Genomic DNA, 25929 nt, shown 5'->3' with positions numbered 1-25929 from the left:
AGATAATGCGACAGATGACCTTACCCTGTGTCTTTATGTACGTGTTAAATAGGAGTGTAGAAAGCGTTAAAGCCTGTTGCATACCATTTAGCAGAGATCTAGGTGCATCATAGGGCAACAATTTTTCAATCAAAGTACTTCAAATGGGCTTACTTACAGAATACATCGAAAATCTGAGAGCCATGATACCTATGGAATTGAAATTTGGCTAATTTTATAGAACATTTTATTATATAAAAATGATCATAAGACATTTTATGAGAGCATACAAAATGTCAGAAAACACTTCCTGAAAAGTTTTAAGAACTTTTCAAGTACATTAAAAGTTCTGCCATTATTGAAGGCTTTGAGGAATCTAGTTAAAAATATCTCTGAAATGATGACCCAGGGGGTCATGGGTTGTACAGTCTAGCAATATAATTGAATAAAAAATATATAATTTAGACTTCAATACATTAGTGCATGAGTCTTATCCTAACATTCTGTTTTTCACTTAGGGAGTACATAAACAATCTCCAAATCCAATGAAAATGAGTATTTAGATGTCAGTTCTTAAATACAAATTAAGTTCAAGGCAAAATTCAGGGAAAATGGTAGATGCAGATCAGATGCAATATCTGATCATTATTGTTCTGAATTTTGATTGGGAGATGCCCAAAGTTTGTTGTAAGATGGGTGGCTATATAAATGTTTTAAATAAATAAATAAATAAATGTTAATAATGCTCCAAAATGAGGTTACTAAGATTATTTTAATATATGTAAATATATTTGTGTTAATACTTTATTCATTTTTAATAGGTGATGTCATTGTAGATATAAATGGTACATGTGTCCTTGGCCATACCCATGCTGATGTTGTCCAGATGTTTCAATTAGTTCCCGTCAATCAGTATGTGAATATGACGTTGTGTCGTGGATATCCTCTGCCTGATGAAAGTGAAGATCCTGTTGTAGATATTGTTACAGCCACTCCTGTCTTAAATGGCCAGCCAGTTACAAAAGGAGATACCTGTATACTCAGTCAGGATTTAATCCCAGGAACAGTGGTTTTGGATCACAATAGTAAAACTGGACATATATTAGTCAATGGACGCCTGAACGGTCCTTCAGCAATAGACTTTGGAGAAGAAAGGGCTACAGGGTCTTCTTCAGGATGTTCTCAAACAGAAATGGTCACAATTCCTCTGATCAAGGGACCTAAAGGTTTTGGATTTGCAATAGCTGATAGCCCTGCAGGACAAAAGGTGAAGATGATTTTAGACAGCCAGTGGTGTCATGGACTTCAGAAAGGGGATGTAATTAAAGAGATTTATCATCAGAATGTACAGAATTTAACACACATCCAGGTAGTAGAAGTTCTGAAGCAGTTCCCAGTTGGAGCAGAGGTGCCACTGCTTATCCTAAGAGGAGGTATGTAAATGAATTTGCTATAACTTAAAATGCCTGTGTTGCTTTCAAACACAATGTAGTACTTCTATCTAGTGCCATTGACAAGAAAGTGCAATGGTGCCAGAATGATGGCATATGCACAGTGATAGAATCATGCAAATTCTGTGATTGCTTTTTTTGGCATCAGGACATCTGATGCAAATATGTATTTGTGACATTTTGGAATTATGACAAAATGCACATATGATCTTACTGTGGTTGCCCATATTGCTACTCTTAAGTTTGTATTTCTACATCCATGGTAAAAGAAAGAATGTAAAAAGCATCTTTTCTATAAATCTCTCAGAAGATGCAGTGAGTGTTTCTAAAGGTCAAGTAACTATACATTTCTCCAAAGGCAAAATTCTTTTCCATTTATATCTGATTGGAAAGATTTTCATAGGAACATAAATATGTAAAAGTTGTATACCTGAGTGGTGCCATGTAAAGACCTCACTTGTAGTTTGTTGATTGTCTTTTCGTTTGTCTTAGTCCACTGTCTTTTTATATATATGGCTTTTTATTGTTATTTTGACTTCTTAATCTCATGTCAGTAAGGGTCAGTTAACCAATGTAAAATATCATATAAGCTTGTTTTCCTTTGTGGTCTTGATATTAATATTGACTTTATTACATAGAGTTACATACAATTATATTTGTGCTAATTGTATTTTGAAATGGCAGTACATACTGTTAGCAAAGTTCATTCAATACAAATTGATTATTGCTGACATGGCTAAATTGTACAAATCTACTGCCAAACATTGCTGAGTCTATATGTTGTTGAGGATAATGTAGAAGTGTAATGGTAGAAAGTGTTTGCTTTTTATTCAATAAGTCACTTTCATGCATTTTTTAAAATACATTTTGGTTATTAGTTATCATTGAGCATTCTATTTGTACTAAAACTGTGAACTTCTAATGTAATGTAGTACAGTAGCTGTTATACTCCCCATTTATGATCTATTGATCTAATTAAAATATAACAATGAATTGGAAAATGCCATGTTATTGATATTTTTATGTTGGTGATAAACTGATTCTTTTCATTGTCCTTGGGAAAATATGGAAGTTTGCCATTAATTGCAAACAATCTCTTGATGCAGATAAATTCATCTTTAAATATTTAGGAAATTGGTAGAATGGTAATGGGCCAATACAAAATAGTGCCTATGGCATCTTAAAATTAAAAGTAATATTTTAAATATTGGAATGGGGGGGGGGCTTTGAAATGGGTTTGATTTGATTTAGGTTGGGTTTTTAAAAAAATTTTTTGCACGGGAATATTGCATATATGTGTGTAAAAATTGCTGTCCCTTCAAGTGCCATTAAGACATGTTATCACAGATTTATGAGGGAAATCTACATTGCCAGGTGAGTCCCCTTGCTTAGAATTTTAGCTTGGTACTGAGATTGGTGGACAATTCATAAATCCTTTTAATTTAGTCACAATGACGGTTTTTCATAATAGAATAATTAGCACATATTTTTATGATTATAATATATATATATATTAAAAGCAGCCTCAGAACATATTATACATGACTGAATGTACAAGGGCAGATAACTTATTTAATATTTATTCACCAAAACCTTTTCAAGGCACATAATCTATCATTGAAATTCCCTTTTCAGATTGTGGCATTGAAAATAAAGAGAAGTTTTTAAATACTGGTTTGACTTAGTCATTATGTTTACATTAGTTCCCTCCCATTTGTTGTGTGATGTGCAAAGGTTATGTGGGAAAAAGGATTGTGCATGTATAATGTTTAGTAAGAAACAGAGGTCCTTCTCATTGCTTGAAAGGACTATTATTGTTGCTTACCAGTTGAAAAACTTTGGATGTAATATTTGCAGTAAATATATTTTTGGTTCTTGTTTCCAAGAAACTTGAATTCTTGATAAACTGCCAAGTGAATATGTTGATAGCTAGCCAAGACTATCAGATTATAAAGGTCTAACTCTTTCGTTATAATATTCAGGATAGCTTTGTGTAGTGCTATGGATGTGAAGAAAAAGATCCTTCTGTGTGTATATGGGTACAGATGTAGCAATTATTGGCATGATCCTGGAAAAAAAGCCACTGTTTTAAAAATATGGTGACTTATTGAAAGCTCACATGTGCTCCGAAGGTGCTCTATCCTTCTGAATCACTGCATAGCCTTAAAACATAGAACATGAATATTTTGATTGATTATATTAATATTTATTTTTTGTTTTAGGACCTCCCTCACCTACAAAAACTCCCAGTATTGATAATGTGAGTATTAATAAAAGTTTTTGCAACTTGTATATCCCTATCTGTGGAAAAATTTGTAGAAGGTTTTGTTGAATCATTTTATTAGGACTTTCTTGACATTTTTTTCTAAACATATATTGTTTTAATCGTTATGCCAGTTATGGGAGGATGTTAAAGAAAAACAACTCTGACTTCCACATTTCGTGGTGTAAAACTATTGTAAATATTTATTCAATAATTACAAATTTACTACTGGGTTTGCTCAGTTTTAGATGAAGTAACATTTTCTACTTTAAAGTAATCCCTTAATATTCAGTCTTTTTAACTGATTTGCAAAACTTTGTTCTTCATTTGTTCATCTTCTGAGGTCAAGGTTATGAGCAGAAGTTTTATTTATTGACTGTATTGACAATAAATTTTATTAAGAGGCATGGTAGCGCAGTGGTTGGAATGCAAAATTGCAGTCTAATTCTGCTGACTGCCAGGGGTTCGATCCTCACTTGCTCAAGGTTGATTCAGCCTTCCATCCTTCAAAGGTTGATAAAATAAGGATCCAGATTGGTGGGGGCAATATGCTGGCTTTGTAAACCTCTTAGAGAGGACTGTAAATCCATGTGAAGAGGTATATAAGTCTAAGTGCTATTGCTATTGCTATTAATATTAAAAGGCATCACATTAAAGGAAAATCTGAACTGATTAGTTGTAATGAATGAAATGCTTTTCTACAAACTATGAAAATAATGACTCTTTGTTCTCATAATGTTCTTTGGTAAGAGAAATGAAAAAAGTACAACACAAGAATGAACTAGAGGGTGCATGTCAGGAAGCATGTTTCAAGAAAGCTGTGTCATAAAGGAACAAAGCTTAAGGTAGCTGAATTGTGGTCAAAACATTTGTTCTCAAGATTAGTTATCAGTCATGGGACTAAGGTGTGAGGAAGATAAACACAAAATACTGTTATTCTTTTTTTTTTTTCTGGATGCACTATTAAAATATGAATTTGCATTCTAAGATAGCTATATAATGAAAAACCCTGTTTTTCCAGCATGAGTTCTTTTATTTAAGTCTCAAACTATTTGATGCTGCATCCCCCTAAATCAAGGGTCCCCAATCCCTGGGGAGCCTACTACCAGGCCTTGAGCCTTTAGTTATCAGGCTGCAGAAGTGCTAGGTGAGCACATGAGCGTGCACATCCCTACTTGCACAAGTAGCAGGCAAGTGCATGCGCACATGCTCCATTTGAATGAGCAGCTGGCACAAATAGAGTTGTGCATGCGCAGGCTTGACCTCCATGCGCACAGAACCCTCCCCTCTTCACCCCTCACCCACCAGTCTGTAAAGCCGAAAATGTTTGGGAAACTCTGCCCTAAATGATAAATAAATTTGTTTGAAACCACTTCCATCAATTAAACTAACAATTATATTAAAACTAAGACTAGGCAACAAAGAATTATTCTAATTACATTTAATAATTAAAGTTTAATTTGTGTATGAAATAAAGGCACAAAAGCTTGTAATTTCAGTGACAATATTTTTATAAAGTTTTTTAGTTTGTAAAGAAATCAAACTGAAAAGCACATTTTTAGATGAGAAAAATTAGCTTGTGTTGTTCTTTATATAGCAGCAGTTACAGAAAAACCTGACTTCGTTGTCAGGTTCTCCAAACACAGCAGGAAGAAATTTTGAAAGTGATTTGTGACTTTGAGTGAACATGCCATGAGGTTTCTACATGCAAACCTGGAATCCAAACTCATTCCAGGTTTTGGACAAGTCAGCTGCTTGGTGCTCCAGACAGAGCAGTACTTCCAGCAGTTCAGATTTCCAGGTGTAAGCAATCAAATCACATTCCTGTTTTACTTGGGAATGCTCATTTGACCAGGCAGTGTGGGAATAAATTCTGATAGCAATCCAGCTAGGCAGTTGCCAGCCATTAATATTTCAAACTTTCCTCTTTGCTGTGCTGCATCTACCAACTTGTCCAGGAAGAGTAGGAGGGAGTTCTGACACTTTAAAGCTTAATATTAAAAATATTAAATTATTAAATCAATGATAACATGATCATCACATTGTACATTGCACTGAATATCAGCCAAGATGTTATACACTGTGTCAATTGAAAGTTCCACTTTCAAGACAGAGCTATGGTAAGTCTTTTGCAGTAGTCAAGACTACATGTAAATATATAACCTACGCTTGAATACTTGCCAAATTTAACAAGCTTAAGAAGGGCTATAGTTGATATTTTAGTTATAGTGGTACAAAGGCACTTTTTATCTCAGCTGTCATGTGCAAATCTGGTAATTGCTGAAAAGCAAGGAATATTCCCATATAGCATACTTAATCTTTCAGAGGAAGTTCAGCCTGTCCAACATAGCAGCCTAAATCTCAGTTACCCAGTATAGGTACTATATAACGAAGGTGCTACATAACATGTTTTCATTTTATTTTAATGTGTTCTTCCTCATTCAGCCCATTGTCAATTTTTGGTAACATTTAATAGTACTGGTTGCCTTCCTAGAGTTTAAAATTTAAAGCTTGATTTAGCCACCCATGTATAGGTGTTACTACATACTTATACTGCAAAGGGATTGGTGGATAAGTATAATATACAGATGTCTGCAGACAGATATACATCCCTGCAGATGTGTACATATCCCAAATCCCAACTGCATGTTGTGTGGAGGTGCATGTTCTGCATGCTGAATGATTGATCTGATTTCCTGTTGGAAGGCCAGCAGTTTGAATGCCTCATAGCCAGAACATTAACATTAGCAGACCTAAAAATACAACAGCTATGCAACCATCTCTAAATGACAGACACATATGTTCTCTGAGGTGGAATAATAAAGAATTCTAATCCAGGCTTAATTGTAGGGAGCAATTAGAGGGGGTATCATTCCTGTAATAATGAGGCTCCAAATCATTAGATAACATACATACACAGGCTGTGTTTTCATATAAATGTTGAATGTTATGGAGGAAAAGATAGAAGCCAACAGGATATATTAGCTCAGGGGTCCTCAAACTATAGGCCCGTAGGCCAGATACCACCCGTCGAAGCCATTAATCCGGCCCACGCAGGACCATGAGAATGTCTTGCCCACATCGGTCCCACCCACCTTCTGAAGGCCGGGGAAGCCAAAAATGGGATGCGCAGTGGCCTTTGGAGGCCAAAAATGTGTCCATTTTGGGGCGGCAGAGAGGTACTGGAGGCCGAGGAGGCCAAAAACGGGACATGTGGAGGCCTCGGGAGGCCAAAAACCGGCCCGTTTTTTGCCTCCGGAGAGGGAGAGGGTGGGAGGGGGAGGGAGAGGGAGAGACAGATAGATACCTTGTCTAGACGGGTTGTAGCAAGTACATCTCACTTGTAAAGAGGCACCGGTTATCGTCCTTTGCCCTAGACAAGTACTATTCAGGTTAGTTCACAAGCCAAAAAGGGCAGTCTTTGACTAACCTTGTCCACATCTTCAAGAAGGCTCTAAGAAAACAAGATATATTATGGTGATTTCTGTATTGCACAGATCAACTAAGATTTCAACTTACGAGCAAGAAGACAAACCAAATGACCCAGAGCCATCCATTTCCTGGATCTTACCATTTAAACTAGTCATCTGCCAGTGTTAGTGATTAGCGCTAGTCACCAGACTAAAACTCACAACTCACTGTTATTTATCTAGGATAGTGTTTCTCAATTAGAGGTTTCTTAGCCCTAGGATTCTGCGAGAGGTCACTAGAGGCTCCCTGGGAGATCATGATTTATTTTTTAAAAGCAGAGACTGAGCAAAACCCCAACTCCAAATCCTGGGTTGGCCCACTAGAGTGTGTGTTGACCTCAGGTGGAGGCAAAGTTTGCACAAAAGCATGCAAGCGGAGAGGTAAGCAAAGCTGAAACCGAGAAGTGAGCCGAGCCAAGCTGAGGAAGAATATCAGAGAGTGTGCACATGCGAGAGTGCCTGTGCTGGGGCTCTCCTTGCCAGTTTTCAGCCTGTCTTTCTGTAGGTTCAGTGGTCAAGGTGTGTGTGTTCTGTCTCAGGATGGGCACAGCAGATCTGGGACTGAGCTGATGTAGTCACCAGTGAAGCAGAATCCACCCAAAAGACAGGGGAAGAAGATGGGGGAAAGGGGAAAAAAATCATTCTTTACTTTTAGTTTAAGAACATTGTTAATGCATATATGTGGGCCTACCCGTAAAATGAATAAAAAAAATTTGCACTTCTGGTCTATATTTGAGCCTGTATGTGCAAGGGTTATCCAAGGCTGGAAAAATATTCAAAGGTTCCTCCAGGCTGAAAAGGCTGTGAAAAGCTGGTCTAGGACGTTGGAATTAGATAATGCTCTTCCACTTTTAGCTTATAGTTGCATCCAAAATGAATACGAACTCGGGCAGGGGCCCTGCTGTATGTACATAAAGTTAAGTACTAGTTGAGACACTTCTGTGGTCTTTTGTGAAGACATGAAATACTAAGGTTCTCCTAAATCTCAGGACACGAATTTTAGGGTAATTCAGTACAATGCTTGAGATAATCTTAGAAAGAGAGAGACCTTATATAGTGGAATGAAGAGTACACTAAAAATATCCTTTTAGTATGAAGACTATTCAGGTCTCGTTCTATATAGTCAAAGCTGGCAAATTTTCAGCTGTATCCTTCCACCTCCTTACTTACAACAGTCATAGCCTGTTGCAACCTAGTCATCAGAGCTGGCCAACTTAGGGGCCAGAATACTGTCTACTCTATCCCATGCCCTTTCTCCCAGCTAAAGCTCTAAAATGCACATTGAGTCAATACTTTCCCCTGACTTTAATTCTGGATTAAATGATTGGTTAGAATGAACACCTGATCCTGACCGATTGCAACCTCCTTTCATATTCTTGCTTGCATACAACCTCCATTACATTGCATCAGATGCCTGGAATAGAGAGAAGTTATATAAAATACCAAAATAAGAGCATGGAAATATTTTGATAAGTCAACATAAACCTAGTGTAGAATTTCTCCCCCTTCGCTTGTGCATAATTATGGATTCTATACATTTGTATATCCTGTTATCTGATTACAGTAGATGTATACTATATGGAAATAATTCATCTGTGTATAATTACATTTTTCGTAAACAAATCTGTTGGGAGTTTATGACATGAGAGATTGAGATATCTTCTCAGAAATATATTTCATCATATCCTGCCACAATGTTGCTATTGTTAGATTGGATGAATTAATTATTCATATTAAAAGTTTCATTGAAGAATATAAGAAAACACAAAACATTTCAGGAGAAATTCAGGAGATGTTTCAATCTCATTAAAAAACAAAGTTTTTATTGAAGAACGTTTTGCTCATCTTTCTGTTTACTTGTTTAGGACAGTTAATATTCATTTTTGCAATCTATTTTATATGAATCTTATTTATTTCAGAAAATAAATAAGCAGGAAAATTCAGGAAGCTTAGAGGCCATTGGTGAGCCTGTTCCACATCCAATGACTTTTCCATCTACTTCTGTGAAGTCGTCTTCTCCAAAGCTTGACCCTTCTGAAGTTTATCTGAAATCTAAAATATTATTTGAAGATAAACGTGAGTACATAAACTTGAGTTACTTGCTGCTCCAGGGTTTTGTTTTGTTTTTCTTTTTTTTAAGGAAACACTTTGATTTCTGCATTGTCAGTTTCATCCCTAAAAGAGGTGTCTTTTTACTAATTTTACTAATCTACAGCATTCATATTTCCCAGCTGTAACATAGCAGTCAGTCAGAGTAAATTGCTTTAAACTTTTGAAATCTATTGTGATGAAAGTGATTGCTTTGAAACTATCTTCAAAGTGTTGGACATCTTCAGTGTATTGTCTACAAAGGCTTCAAATTGTAGATTATTCAGATGAAATGATTCAACTGACAAAAAAACATTTTCAGTGAAGATAGTCTTCTAAATTTTGTTAGGTTTAGGATTTATTTATTCAATCATTCATGTTTAATACTTCCCTGCCCTGAAATCATTTTTTCTTAGGATGGGATCCTTCCAAGAAAGGAGACAATTTGCTTTCTTTTGCTTTTTAAGTCCTCATCCCCCCTACCCCTCTTAGGTAGGGCAAAATAGTAGTTAGTTTAAGTAGTCGTTGCTTATCAGCTGACTCCTCCAGCAACCATTCGACATTCCGAGAGTCCTGAAAAAGAACCTTAAAACTAATGCTGCATTTACGATAGTCACATTATCCCTCAATCATGTAATTGCCATTACAGTCAGTACATTTTGTCTGGTGCCTGACATATTGTTGTTCTCCTCCCACTTTCCCTAGCCTGCTTACTCTCTTGTAATGCCTTCATCTCCAGTGACTATAAATACAAACATTAATTCCCTTGCCTAATTATCCCAGTGTCAGATGAGCATTCCAAAGGTGGGAGAAGGGGGAAAAGGAAAATACAGTCATGGTCACATGATTTTGCACTTAATAATCACTTTGCTTAAGGATAGAGCAAAGGATACTGCTGGTTCCAATAGTGGATACTAAATTGGAACTACCTATACTGTGCTGCCTAGGAACATCAAATAATAAATTATGTTTTTAGGGTCCATGTAGTTGGTGGGACAGAATATGTCAGATAAATAAGTACCAGTTGTGGTGGTTCTTGTTGTTGAGAACATACTGTAAAGGAATTAAATATAATGACCTTTCACCTTTTGTTCCCAGCACCTGAATCAGAAGCACCTTGTTGCCTTTGCTATCTTCATATTTATATATTTCCTACTTGGGGTTCTCTGAGCCTTTCAGTGTTGCACTGTCTTCATAAAGCTATGTTGCCTTTGTAAAGCTGTGCTATCATTCTGAAGATTTTCTTCGTAAAGCTGCACTGTCTTCAGAAAGCTGTTTTGTCTTTGAAAAGCATCTTAAAGACAGTGTAGCTTTCTGAAGGCAGGACTATGTTATGAAGCACAGCATTTCAAAGGCTCAGAAAGTCACATGTAGAAAACATTTGGAAGAGAAGCTGGGTCCAAAAAGGCAGCAAAGTTGCTTCTGCTTTACCTAAGGTGGCTGTGTGCAAAAGATCAGTGTGGTCACCTGAGAGAGAAAGCAGCTGGGTGATTGAATGCTTGCTGGGGGTTTCATGGGGTGGCACCAAACTGCTGCAGTGGGCTGAGGAGCCATGTTGAAGGAACCCGGAAAAGTTGGAAAACTGGGGTCGCATAGCAGTCACAGATCCAAAAAGAAAAGCGCAAAGGCAGTGAGATGTTTCTGTTTCGGCCACAGCGTCTAGGCACAAAAGGTGAAAGGTTGGTGCGGAGAATTGGAGGAGGAAACAGCTGGGCAAATGAATGCTTGTTGACAGTTGCTGGGGTGGTGTGGAACAGCTAAGGCTTCCCGGGAAGGGGCAAGCAGCCCTAGAGCCACATGGAGCCTTTTCTGGGGCTGTTTGCCTCCCTGAAAGGCAGAGTGATAGCCAAAGGGCACAGATGAGGGGGAAATAGGTAGGTGTGGGAAGTTGCAGGAAAACACCTTACTGAGGCTCAGAGCTGGGAGAGAACAAGCCTGGAAGGACTTGGATTGGATTGGTACTTATTGGTACTTTTTTATTTAATTAAAAAAGAAGCAAAACACAGAAGTAATATTAATGAAGATACATACTGTACATTGCCAAAGAGAAGAAAGAAAAGATTATGTAAAAAACTTCAACAAATAGTGAAAGAAGTACAACAAAAATGTATTATGAATACTTACTTAATGACCCACTATTCTTGATTAATGACCACAGTGAAGTGTCCTTGCCATCTAAGTCAGTGTGGTCACATGACATCTCATTTTATGACTGCATTGACTTATGATGCCAATCAAGGTCCAGTTGTGATTGTAAGTCAAGGGTTACCTGTACAAATATTATATTAGATTCTGTTTGATTTTTATATGAATCTAACATACTATGTATTGGTAGTTTGAAACTTCTAGAACTGAATTACTATAAAGACCAAAAAAGGTCTTGTTTATTTAAAAAATCCTACGTGTTCAAACCGGCAGATTTTGCCAAACGTTTGTGCTTTGCAGATGGAGTGTTAATCATTCTAACTCATGATTTAATTTTGCAGGTGTGTTAACCATGTTATGTACAATATCTTTAGAAAGTAATTTGCTTCTAAATGAATAACATGATTTAATTTTAATTTTTGTGTATACTGTTTTTAAATGGCCAAACATAGTTCTCCCTTGTTAACACTTATCTCTCCCATCCATTTTTACTAGCTCCAAACACAAAGGATTTAGATGTTTTCCTTCGAAAGCAAGAATCTGGGTTTGGTTTCCGAGTTCTTGGAGGAGATGGTCCAGATCAGTCAGTAAGTCAAATATTTATTACTTTATATTTGAATTGATTGATTATGGGCCAACATCAATGTCTATCTTAGAAATATCATAGATAGGACTTCTCCAGAAAAGACTGCCCACAACCTGACTTTTCAGATGATACTTCAAATAATGCTCCATGTTTCCATTATGATTTTGCCTTTGCAGCTTAAGAATTTTCTTTTTTCTGAATGGAACATCAGCAGCTAGATATCCTGAAGGCTTTAATCTAGCTGCATCATAAACACTATTTATACTCCAAGAGATCCTCTCTTTTTCTCAATAGCATGTTGAATGACATCCAGTCTTCTCCAACATTATATTGTCAGCCTCTTTATCTTGTCTATCTGTGTGGCTTTCTTTATAAAATACAAGAATGCTTTCAGATTGCCTTCTCCCACACAGTATGTAATAATGACTGAGATTGTCAGTAAAGTGATAGTGTGCCTCTAATATGTACCAATATTTCTGTTGCCTAATATATTCTTTAACTGGGCAGCTGGGATGACCTTCTGGGGATACTTACTCTTGGCGTACACTCTTGGCATTAGGTCATTCTTCTCGGGAACAATCCCCACCATGATGAGGTACTATAGTAGGATTTAAACTACCAATTTGTATTACTAATAGCATTTCAACTGTAGTGGTAGTTGATAGTACAGTTAGTCTTTGAATTACAACAGCTATTGGGACTGGAATTGTCATCACTAAGCGATGTGGTTTTTTTCACAGATCATTATCACATTTTAAATTCAACTTAAATGACAGTCTATACAGTATATTGTATTTACTGATGTCATCTGTTTACAAACAAATCACAGTTAGAAATGTTTTCTTTATTTTGTGTTAGAGTCTATAATTATCCCATATTTCTCTAGATCTATATTGGAGCAATCATCCCACTGGGAGCAGCAGAGAAAGATGGTAGACTTCGTGCTGCTGATGAGCTTGTATGCATTGATGGAATCCCAGTGAAAGGGAAATCACATAAGCAAGTTCTGGATTTAATGACAAGTGCTGCACGAAATGGACAGGTGCTATTGACTGTTCGCAGGAAAATCTACTTTGGTGGTATGTGTCATGTCTTATTAATTAAGACTATACTGTTGCACTTGGTACTATTTTGTATCATGGCAAGTTTAACGCAAACGTGTAGTTCCATATTCCTGTCTGTCTGTATAGATATCCATCCATCCATCCATCTATCTATCAAATTTCTATGCTGTCAATGTCTCCTACAAGATAACTGGAATTATAGAATCATTACTTTTGTCTGTTCATATGAGCAACAGCATTAAATGGGTTGAATGAAAACAAAAATGAGAGGTGATTTTATAAAATGACAATACACATGGTCACTATACAACTTTCAAAAAAGATGTTTCGTGACATGGTGGCATAAAGTACCTGCATTATTACTTAAAAATCATCCAGTGTTGATTTTTAGGATTGGGAACATAAACCCAATGGTGGGTTGCTCCCGGTTCGCACCGGTTCACAAGAACCAGTAGTAAAATTTGTTAGTAGTTCGGAGAACTGGTAATAACATTGGCTGGCCATGCCCCCGAACCGGTCCCTGGCCCAGTTGCCGCTCGCTTACCCCGCTCACCTCATCAGAGGCTTTTTTTTTCTTTTAAAAGCATTTTTTTCTGCAAAAAAATGCCTTTAAGAGTATCTGGCGATCCCAGCTGACTTGCCTGATCATCAGAGGCTTCTAAAAGCATTTTTTTCTGCAACCTCTTAAGGTTGTAGAAAAAATGCTATTAAAAGTTTTTTTTAAAAAAAAGTTGGCCACGCCTACCCAGTCACATTAACACCCCCCCCCCCACAAGCCACGTCCACAAAATAAGCCATGCCCACAGAACCAGTAGTAAAAATGTTTAGAACTCACCCTTGCATAAACCTGTTCCATGTAGGGTTGTAGTTCTCCTTAATGATCAAGTTTCCAGTTTTGAGGGTTATCCTGGATCTAGCATTGATGCTAGATAGCTTTGTAACATCTATTTCAAGGAGGGTTTTTATCTGTTTTAGCTACCTGAAGGAGAGACATTGTCTTTGATGACACATGTATTAGTAACTTGAAATGTATACTGCTCAAAAAAATAAAGGGAACACAAGCAGAAGACATCCGAGATCTGAATGATCTTATTAAATACTTTGTTCTTTACATACAGTAGTTTATACACTGCTTAAACAACTAAAGGGAACACAAAACTACTGTATGTAACGAACAAAGTATTTAATAAGGCTATTCATTCATTCAGATTTCGGATGTCTTCTGCTTGTGTTCCCTTTATTTTTTTGAGCAGTGTATTTTAATATAGGCTCTTCATGTGATGACTCTGAAAGACAATCAAAAAGTGAGGGATAGAGACACTCCAAAGTATACTGATTGCTTTCTAGACCAGGCATAATGTGATACAAACTGGGGTTAAAAGTACAAAAGTGACTTCTCCACTGATTTTGCTTGGTAGAAGCCTCAGTGAAGGTAGATTTGTTTGTTTGTTTGTTTGTTTGTTTAAAACATTTATGTAGCTGCCCATCTTTCAGCCAAATCTGGACAGCTTCTAATCAAAGATTAAGTCATATAAAATCATTTTTAAAACTATAAAATACCACCACTTAAAAGCATAAAAAAACAACAAAAACCTTCTGACAATCCATGCTAATGTGCCATGTTACAATGTTGTAACTGCGTGCTGGTTGCTGATCATCCAAATTGCAATCATGTGACTCCTCGGGATTCTTTCACATTCTTCCTCCTCCCACCAAAACAGTTTTGCCCGGAATACTTCTACATTTCAATCTGTATCCGAGGAAAATGGCACCATTTTGTTGTTTTACAGCCAGTCCAAATTTATTTATTTATTCATTCATTCATTCATTCATTCAACTTGTATGCCGCCTTTCTCCAAAGACCCAAGGCGGCTTAGAATGCATTTAAAAATCATATATAAAAATATTAAAAATTAAAACATTAAAAGCAATTAAAACCCATTCACACCATTCATGGCCGGATCTCGCTAGATCGTAACAGCGAGATCAACAGCCCCAGGCCTGCCGGAAAAGCCAGGTCTTCACCGCTTTTCGGAAGGCCAATAGGGTGGGGATGGTCCGGATCTCAGGAGGTAACTGGTTTCAGAAAGCTGGGGCGGCCACAGAGAAGGCCCTCCCCCGTGGGTCCGCCAGCTGGCACTGTTTAGCTGACGGGACCCAGAGGAGACCAACTCTGTGGGATCTTACCAGTCACTGGGAGCTATGCAGTAGAAGGTGGTCTCGAAGATAACCTGGCCCTGAGCCATGTCGGGCTTTAAAGGTCATAACCAACACCTTGAATTGTGACCGGAGACCAATAGGGAGCAGTGCAGCTCGCGGAGTATTGGTGTAATGTGGGTGTACCTAGGTGCACTCACGACAGCTCGCGCAGCTGCGTTCTGGACCAACTGTAGTCTCCTAACAACTTTTCAAGGGTAGCCCCATGTAGAGCGCATTGCAATAATCTAACCGTGAGGTGACAAGGGCATGAGTGACTGTGAGGAGAGCCTCCTGATCCAAGTAGGGTCGCAATTGGTGCACCAGGAGAACCTATATATTTCAATTCAGGCACAAACTACCCTAAAACAGCTGTTTTCTTCATGGGTTAATTCATGTATGAACCATTTTGCACATTCAGATTTGATTTTAAATATCAGTTCTGCTTTCTGTTTCTACTAGTAATCTTAATAGTATTTTTATAAGCTGCCCTGAACTATTATAACAGAAGAGAATCATAATTTGTCACAAAAAATAATCCATATATAAAAACGATCACATTGAATTAAATATGGACCACTAACTCAAAAATGCCCATAGAAACAAACATATCCATGCTTCAATAGTTACTTCACTTAGTTCAGGGTTGATATAACTGGTTAGTGATTTACTGGGTTGGCTTGCTACAGCCCAGTAAACCACAGCTTGTATTTTAAAATACAGCTTGTATTTTAAAAACGGTTTCCACCATGGGATAAGTTCTTAGTCACTGTTCAAAATCCTTAATATGCAGGATCAAACTGTGTAATCTGTAAATATGAGTCATTTCTTTCTTTATTATTATCCAATAGTTGAGTTATTAAAAGGATCTGTGTGGTCATTTCTTCTATCGTAATTTTAAACAATCACTGAATGAGGGATCATTAACCAAGGACTCCCTATAGTGGGATATTGACATGGCTGACTAATTGTCATTATCCTCCAATTCCTTCTCTGTGAGGAGAATAATGTGGCCTCAGAGGAGATGGGATAATTGTTAAAAACACTGTAACATACATTCTAACCAGCCATGCAGGCAAAATAGAAACTTAATGCTCCAAGGGTTTAAGGGAAAGACTGTTTGTTTGTTATATCTACCATGCAAATACAGGCAGTTCTCTACTTACAACCACAATTGAGTTCAGAATGTCAATATCTAAGCAAGAGAGTTGTTAGTGAGTTTTGTCGTATTTTATAACCTTTCTTGCCAGAATTGTTAAGCGAATCACTGCAGTTGTTAAGTTAGTAACATGGTTGTTAAGTAAATCTGGCTTCCCCATTGACTTTGCTTGTCAGAAGGTCACAAAAGGTGATCACATGACCCTGGGACACTTCAGCCATCATAAATACATGCTAGTTACCAAGTGCCTAAATTTAGTCACTTTTTTCACTGCTATTGTAACTTCAGATGGTCTCTAAATGAATGGTTGTAAGTCGAGGACTATCTGTACCCAGATTTTTGCAACAGGAGATACAGATTTTCCATGAGTATGGTAGGATTCAATATGAAAATTCCAATGAACGTGTTTGAAGAAAACTGAAAGACTTTTTCATTGTAAGGAGATGTATTTGCAACAAAATAGTTTACCTCTATAGGGAGAAAACCGTGTGTGTGTTAAAAATAGGAACACTTTATGGATTTTTTTTCTCTAAATGTTTAATGAGTGCTCAGATTAGAAACTAGTTTTCAAATTACCTGCTGGTAATCCTTCCGTTGAAAATGTATGCAGCAGTTTGGAAAAAGCTATTTCTGTTGCTAAACTTAGTATTGCATATGTTTGTTAATTCCTTTTGAATAAAATTGAATATATGTGTTGTGGGTTACATCTCTCTTTAAATTTTGAGTGCTCTGCACATACAGATTATCAATAATATATATTTGCTTTGATCAACGTTTTTGCTAACTTGTTTCTGTTTATGGTGTTCCTAGCTGATAAACAACCAGAAGAAGAAATAACATCTGAAGTTCCTTTCATCTCCCAGAGTGGTTCCCCTAGACTTAACCGACAAGAGATAATCAACAAACAGTTCCCAGAAGCTTATGATGTAGTACTGCAACGAAAGGAAAATGAAGGATTTGGTTTTGTGATCCTTACCTCAAAGAATAAACCACCACGTGGTGGTAAGTAGGATGAGGTGTCAGCTTTGTTCATTATAGTACTTCAGTTAGAGTTGCTTATTTTCACTGTACAAACCTTTGAACACATAATACTCAGATTTTAAAACTACTTTCTTTCACAAAGTTATTTTTTTCTATATCTGCACATTTCAGTTTTGTTCTTTTGAAGCATAGCCATCCTCAATTTTTCACATGCTGCTTTTTTGGGGGGGTATAATAATAAATGTGTTTTGTATAGTGGTGGTGTCAGATAATGCTGTTGTCACGCTGGAGGGAGAGAGGGAGAGGATAATGGTAGCCTATGATGCTTGTCACCATGTTTTAGTAGCATCTAAGCTGGCTAGAGCATATTTAGTGCAATATGTTTTGTTTAAAGCTGTCTTTGAAGTTAACTGCATTCAGATATAATGTTAAATGAGGCTTGCTGAGAATTCTGTCTTGTTGTATATAAGTAGTATGCTTGTGCACATAAGCTGATTGCTCTCCAAGTTTCTTCTACCTTTTATACATGGCCAAACTAATTAGGAACCAACAATGAAAAGATTCCTATTAAATTTGATCCTAACCCCGGATTGTTACTCAAACCAACTATTTACGTTGGTTAGCTTCATATTCACATGATTAAGGGAATAAAGAGTAACTTTGACCATATGCTATTTGTATTTCTTAAAATCTTGTGTAGTTAGATGGAATATAAATAATTAGGCTTTTTTAAAATCTGGGAAGAGAAGTACATTTACACAATAGGGCTTTCCTGACTCCTTTACCTCTAAACATCAAAGGATCCAATAGGATAGGCCACTGAGGAACTCTAGCAGAATGGGTAAATCAGAAAACTTTAGAAAGGCTGTATTTATGCAAGCTAAGTTTCTTCCTGCTTGGACAAAGATGCCTTTAGTTACGTGCCATTGCAAAAACGAAAAATACTTCCTTTGTCTTCCATCCCCCCCACCTACCCCACCAGTATTAGTTACTGTTAAGAAACCATCATATTTTATTTAAATATCTATGGAGATTCTCAGTCATCCAGGTCATGGCTGTCCCCAAAGGTGCTTTTTTCAAGAGTCAACTGAACTTTCTGGTTTCTCTTTGAAGACATTTTGCTTCTCATCCAAGAAGCTTCTTCAGCTCTGAAGTTTTATTGAAATACTTCTTTTAAAAATATATAGCATTTAACCCATTGCTTTTTTCAAGAAACTTAGCCATGTTGAAATCTTTACCAACCAATTTGTGTTTGAATCCTTTACATGACACATATAGAGCTATCATTACATTTTCTGAACTAATGGGTATTTCTGCTTACATTTTCTGGTGACTCGCAATTTATTTATTTTTCAAATATGTAAGAATATATTTGAAAATGAAATCTCAGTTTCAGATCTAGACATTTCTTAATTAGATTTTCCCCGTTGTATGAATAAAGCATATTTTGGAGTTGTATAGGGGTAGGTTCTACAGTATTTTCCACAGATTATTGGTTTTGTTAGATCTGGGAAATGAATTGTTTTGGAAGTTCAGCTGAACCATTTCATGTGAACTACTGTTTGGCAGAATCAAAACCTAGATATTGATTGATTCATTCATCATCCATCCATCTATTTCAGTGGGTCTCAACCTTCCTAATGCTGTGACCCTTTAATACAGTTCCTCAAGTTGTGGTGACCCCCAACCATAAAATTATCCCTAAGACCACTGAAAATATGTGTTTTCCGATGGTTTTAGGCAACCCCTGTGAAAGGGTCGTTCGACCCCCAAAGGGGTCCCGACCCACAGGTTGAGAACCACTGATCTATTTGTTCAATTTATATAGCTGCCCATCTTACATACATGGCTCTAAGTAGCTCACACTATTTATTCCAGGTTTCAGATAAAAAAATAATATCTGGAAGTATCTTATGGAATGATTAGGAGTACATCACCCTTACCTCTTTCTAACCTCCTTTATGCTTTCCTTCTTCATATCACTCTGTGAGTTACCACTGTCAGTGTCCTTTGTTTTAAACAGATCATATTCAACCAGCTCACCAATCTCCTCTCCAAACTTTTTAGCACTTTTATTTCTTTGTCTGTCCTTAACCATCTGCTAATGACCTTGGCTTTTTCCCAGTGTTTCTCCCTTAACAGTTCCTTCTGGAATACACAGAGATCCAGATGCCCAGTTCTATGCATTGAAGATTCATGTTCAAAATGCTTTGCATATCTGTACTGTCTAATCATTAGGCAGGAATTTATTGTTAATAACTAAGCCAGGTTTTCCTATGTAATCTTGTGAATAATGTAAAACACAGTTTAGTCCTCCTTAAAGACCTAGATAAATGTTCCTCAGACAGCTTGGCCTGACTAACTAGTGTGAGATATTGCATCGCTGTTTAAAAAAAAAGAATTCTATATTACACTTCATCTAAAAATAACAAACATAATAGTAATTAATTGATGATATTTATGCCAACTTCATAAGAATAAAAACAGACGTAATCTTTGTGGAACATTTTAGAGTCATCATTTACTTCAGTACATTTAACACTAGAATCTTTTTTTAGCAAAAGCACTTTTTCTATTATACTTCCATTGTCATTCATCAGTTTTGAATTCATAGTTACAAATGAGATTTGTTAAACTAAAGGAAAAAAAGATGAAGATAAAAGCTAGAATATAGTTTGGTTTGCAATTTCTAGGTCATCTTTTTTCTTCCTATGAAATCGTATGGTTGAGAAATAGCAGTTTCTCAGCAGTTTAGGCTTTCAGGTAGCATATAAATTGAGATGATTCTTTGTGAATTTTTTACATGAAACATGCCACACGATAAGTTAACAATATTTGTAAAAACAGCTTTCATGAATTATTAGTTAGTGCTTGGTGTCCTGGGAATGAAATGAAAGTAGGACCTATCCACAAGAGCATTTCCTTGTTTGCAGTCATAAAAGGAGATGAGCAGCTGAAAGGATTCATGCAGAATCATGCTCCCTTTATTATGCCTCTACCAGGCTTTGTAAATATAAATGTTGGGAAAATAAATAGATGTTCATATTTAATACATTTCACCCCAAAATCTTAAATTGCAATATTTAGTGGCAAGGACATTCTTTGAATCTCTTTTAAAATTACTGGATATCTGATATGATTCCCCAGGATAGCAGAATAACTCAGTTTAGCCCTCCTTAAAAAATCCAGATAAATGTTCCTCAGACAGCCTGGCATAATTTTAACTAGACTACGACACTATTCACCCAATATTTAAACATTTTTCTTCAATAGCAAACATTTGTAAAATTAAATGCTATCACATTTGTGTGTAGTAGCCCATACACTGTAATAATATATGGGAAGAATGAGTTGTATTTCTCTAATCTTTACCTCTTTATCTTTAAGTATATAGGCATAAATTGTATTAAGTCTTAATTGTTTTGTTCTTTAAAGAAATTGTTTTGTTCTTTAATGGTGGTAGCTTCATAATAAAAAGCAATCAATTGACAATATACACAGTCTTTCTTAGAATTGTTAATTCTATATGAACAAGGATATGTATAAGCTTGATGTAATTACATTGAAATAAAATGAAAAATTTGACACTTAAAGTGCTACTAAACTACTTAGCAACTCTTCAAGTAGCATCTAACATTCGTCTGTCAAGTCTACAGCCAAAGTTATTTTTGTTAATTATAATTATGGTGTTAAATGCAGACATTAACACTTGAAATCATCTTGGAAATAGACTGAAAGTTAATAGAAGCTATTCAAAATAGTAATGATTAAGTGACTAGCTCAGTTAAAAGTACAGGTAGTCCTTGATTTATGACCACAATTGAAACCAAAATTTCTGTTTCTATGTGAAATATTTGTTACGTGAATTTTGCCCTATTTTACGACTTTCCTTGACACATTTGTTAAGGTAGTCACTGCAGTTGTTAAGTTAGTAACAAAGTTGATAAGTCAATGTGGCTTCCCTGTTGACTTTGCTTGTCCAAAGGTCACAAAGGGTGATCACATGACCCAGGACACTGCAACCATCATAAATATGAACCAGTTGCTAAGTATCTGAATTTTGATCACATGACCATTGGAATGCCACAATAATTGTAAGTATGAAAAATGGTCATAAGTCACTTTTTTCAGTGCCATTGTAACTTTGGTCACTAAATGAACTGTTGTAAGTCGAGGACTACCTATAGTTGGTTTTTTTTGTGGTTTATCTCCATGAAGAAATTAATCTGATAGGGTTAGTGTTAGTATTCAGATGTTCTGATAATTTTTTTTCTTATTTTTTTCCTTTTTATTTAAATATTTATTTTAATTTATTAAACTTGTATGCCGCCCATTTCGCCAGATATGACTATTATAAAAATATTCAAATAGGTTGGAGCTTTTCCTATGGAGTGGGTGTGTATTGCAACATTCTCCTGAATTGTTTGTCAGAGTCTCTGTATATCTGCAATACTGAATATAGAATAATAGAGTTGAAAGAAACCTTGGAGGTATTCTAGTCCAACCCCCTGCTCAAGCAGGAGACCCCATATCATTTCAGATAAATGATTGTCTCGCGCGGTGCCCCCATCCCCTGTTTTGGCTTCCAGGTTGGTACAAGAGGCTTTCCAGGCCCAAAACAGGGCACGGGGGGGCCTTGCGTGGGCCCCGCACCCCATTTTGGGCCTGGAAAGCCTCTTGCAACAACCTCGAAGCCAAAACAGGACACAGGGCATCGCGCGAGGCCCCCCCCCCCGTGCCCTGTTTTGGGCCGCGAAAGCCTCTTGCACCAACCTGGAAGCCAAAACAGGGCATGGGGCGCTATGCGAGGCCCTCTGTGCCCTGTTTCGGGCCTGGAAGCCTCCTGCACCAACCTGGAAGCCAAAACGGGAGATGGGGGCACCACGCAAGGCCCCCTCTCACCCCATTTTGGGCCTAGAAAACCACCTGCACCAACCTGAACCTCCAGTACATGCACATGTGCTTGTCCCGCATGCACCCCGCCCCCTGTGTATGCATGGCAGAGACCTGAAGACCAGCTAGCTGGCAGGAGACACATGCACATGCGCAGTGGAACTGGGTAGGGCAACGGCTGGCATGCCTACAGAGAGGGCTTGCATTCCCAAGCTCTCTCTGAGTTTGTTAAAATCAGCTCTTTTAAAGTCTAAGGCACTGGTTTGATTATGTTCTGGTGCTTGTGTCTCTTTTTTTATTGAATTCTAATATAATATGATCACTCTCCCTTAAGGTTCCTGCAACTTCAATTCCCTCTATCATTTCTTTGCTGTTGGTAAGAATAAGATCCAGTATAGTTGCCTTTTTACCTTTTGGGTTATGAAGTTGTCAGCTAGATGGGTCAGGAGACTGTTCAATCATCCACTTGTTGCAGAGTTTGTCTCCCAGTTCATGTCAGGATAAAGTCCCCCATTACTATTGTGGTGTGTTTCCTACATACATTGGTTAATTGATTACCAAAAAGTTCATCTATTTCTTCTGCTTGGTTGGGTGGCCTGTAGTATACACCTATGGCAACATCATTCTTTTTTATCTTTTATGTTGACCAATAAGCATTCTGCTTTCATCCTTTCTTGTGTGCATCTTTGTAGAGAGGAAGTGATCTAACATATAATGCAACTCCACCTCCTCTTTTGTTAGGTCTGTTTCTTTTTCTTTTTCCCCAAAACTTTAACCTTAGACTGTCTACTGTTGACCTCACCCCATTCCTAAGAGGTCTGTAAGGGGCATGCATAAGTGCACTAGCATGCCTACCGTCCCTGTCCTAATATTCCTTTTTACTTACTCTTTTCATGTATTCAAATTATGTTTATACTTTTACCTGTTATCTTATATATGCTTGACAAATAAATAAATAAATATCCCTTTATCAGTACATTCCAGTCATGAGTTTCATCCCACCAAGTTTCTGTAATGGCAACTATAACATACTTGCCCTCATGTACTAGTATTTCAAGTTCACCCTGTTTGTTCCCTAAACTATGAGCATTAGTGTATAGGCACTTTAGTTTTTTGTGGCTAACCCTGGATATGCTTCCTATATCTCCTACTTTGCATCTGAGTTTTTCTTCTTTCTCTTTACTCCTTACCTCCTTTTATGATTGGTAATCTATTTGATTTTGCTTGTAATTAGGTTCTAAAGGCTGTGAAGATTTCCACAAGATCTCCTCAATTGTAATTTAATTAATTTAAATTAAATCACCATACAGATTTAATTTAAAATAATTCTCTTCTTTCTCCCAAGGAAATCTCAGGATTTTTATAACTATAGGAAAGAGTTAAAAATCTCTTAACAGTAGCTTCATCATCTTTATAAGACCATAATTCTAGAAGTCTTTGAGAAATAATTTAGCCAGTGTAAACCCAAAACAATTTTAAGTATAGATAAATCAGACTATTAATATTAATATCAAGTTATGAATCTGGTGACATTTCTATGCAATTGTGTAGTGATTTGCATAAATGATAATAAAATAAAACTGCTGTAATGTGTGATGCAGAATATTACTTTGTTCATTTCCTAGTAATTCCTCATAAGATTGGACGTGTTATAGATGGGAGTCCAGCTGATCAATGTGGAAAACTGAAAGTAGGAGACAGAATTTCTGCAGTGAATGGACAATCAATTATAGATTTGTCACATGAAAATATTGTGCAGCTGATCAAAGATGCAGGGAATACTGTCACACTCACTGTTATTGCTGAAGAAGGTAAGAAATACTGTTATATTTCTGTTCACTGAAGTTGCATTTGTTTATGTCTTCTACATGGTGGCAATATCAGTATCTTTCAACAACAGTTGTAAAAATATTTTTGCATATATTAGCTGGGTTGAAGGTTGAGAGTACTGTACCTCTAGCGGCTCATTCATATCTAGGCAGTCAGATAGGTATTTAAGGATTTCTGCTTGGTCCTATGCCATTTTTGGAGTTCTACAAAATTCTGTCTTATTCCCACATGTTGAAGATGTGTAAAAAACTATTGAGTGAAATTATTTGAAAAAAATTAGAAACAATAAAAGCTCTGTCTTGGTTTATCGGGTACGATGTAGGGATGTTGAATAATAATCTGAGGCCGCTAATAAACTACATGAAAACCAATAAACTATAATTCAGTACCATTTCTTAGCAAATTCATTTTAACAGTGATGTGTTATTCGCTTACACTAATTATTCATCTTTAGGCATTATACAGGGGCTGCTTCTAAAAGGGTCTTGGAAATGTCAATTTAGAAGTCTCTTAAATTACTTGACTAAGAAAGCTACAAAGGCTATATTTCAGTATTTGATTCTGCTAGTTAGTCCTTTTCAGGGACAGTTTGAGATAATGGATGCTAACTTACTAACTTCACAGTATCGGATCTGGTTACCAAAGTTGTAATTTTATTGCAGATCCATTCCATTGCAGATCCCTCTGCTAAGTTCTATCATCAACATGTAATTAGAAGAGAGATAGCTATAGAGAGCTTTTTGTTTTTATATTTGAAATGTAGATAAACCTCTCATCAGAAATTCTTGCCTTTCCTTTTGATAAAGAAGCATTAATGAGTGTTGAACTAAACATTGCCATTCTCTTTTCCTCAACCACTCCTATCCCAAATAACTATCCAATTTTCACTTTTTAGTCAGAAAATACTTTTAGACAGGGGTGAAATTTACTTACCTTCCCTACTGGTTTGCCAATGTGTGTGCGCGTCATCATCTGTGCATGCACAAAGCCACCTGCGCCTGCGTAGACACTTAAAATGTCACAAAAAAGTGACATCATGATGTCCGCATGGGTTGGCGGAGCCTCCCACAGCTGCCGCTACCAATTTGCCCGAGCCGGATAGAACGGCTGGATTTCACCCCTGCTGTTAGATATAAATAGTAGCTTCAAGGAGCATATGTGCTTTTCATTTCTTCAAGGTTATAGGTATTTGGTAAGAGGGGATTTGCTACTGCCTTGATCTATTTCTTTCAGCATTCTAAGCTGACAAAAATGTTGTTCTTCAAAGCAGTCTGAATATTTAAATGACAATTTAACAAGATTTTATTTTATCTTTGTTTTAGTACTGCTAATATATTCTGTATCTAATCAGCTACTTGTATCTTCATTAGAACACCGTGGTCCCCCATCAGGAGCAAACTCCGCCAAACAGAGTCCAATTGTACAGCATCGAGTTCTTGGACCAGTTCCAGCTTCTTCTGTGTCTACTGACAGGTACAAACTTTATTTTTAGACCACAAATAAACATGAAAATGAAATTAAACACCTAACTTCTTTTTTGTAAAGGCAGCAAAAGAACTTTTCAGTTCCTCAGATTTTTTTCATCATCCGGACTAATTTTTTAGTTAGAATGCAGGAGATGTCTTCCCTCATATTGCCAGGAGAAATATTTCTATGATGTTTTTCTTACTCGATGTGTATGTATATTTTTTACAGAATAGTCTGCATTTATCATCTTTTGCCATTTTACTATTAATTTCCTTGTCATGATATATATGATGAAGCAAACTACAAAAGCTTTTGCAGCAATAAATTTATCATTCATATGCCACAAGATTGTTTTTA

General features: G+C 36.7%; 1 protein-coding gene across 4 annotated transcripts in view; it reads left to right on the top strand.

The window, feature by feature from the left end:
* Positions 1-25929, top strand: part of MAGI3 (membrane associated guanylate kinase, WW and PDZ domain containing 3) — a 124634-nt gene that overhangs the window by 83957 nt on the left and 14748 nt on the right. For all 4 annotated transcript variants that reach the window (XM_034414275.3, XM_034414276.3, XM_060689721.2 and 1 more), the window contains 8 exons: positions 801-1412; positions 3653-3690; positions 9083-9239; positions 11892-11983; positions 12869-13061; positions 17212-17403; positions 23901-24086; positions 25476-25578. In XM_034414275.3, the coding sequence (XP_034270166.2) occupies positions 801-1412; positions 3653-3690; positions 9083-9239; positions 11892-11983; positions 12869-13061; positions 17212-17403; positions 23901-24086; positions 25476-25578 (1573 nt within the window). The remainder of the gene's footprint in view (positions 1-800; positions 1413-3652; positions 3691-9082; positions 9240-11891; positions 11984-12868; positions 13062-17211; positions 17404-23900; positions 24087-25475; positions 25579-25929) is intronic.

This window comes from Pantherophis guttatus, chromosome 3, assembly GCF_059756535.1.
Source record: "Pantherophis guttatus breed Tessera chromosome 3, ASM5975653v1, whole genome shotgun sequence".
Classification (NCBI taxonomy): Eukaryota; Metazoa; Chordata; class Lepidosauria; order Squamata; family Colubridae; genus Pantherophis; species Pantherophis guttatus.
This window is presented reverse-complemented; position numbering and strand designations above follow the sequence as displayed.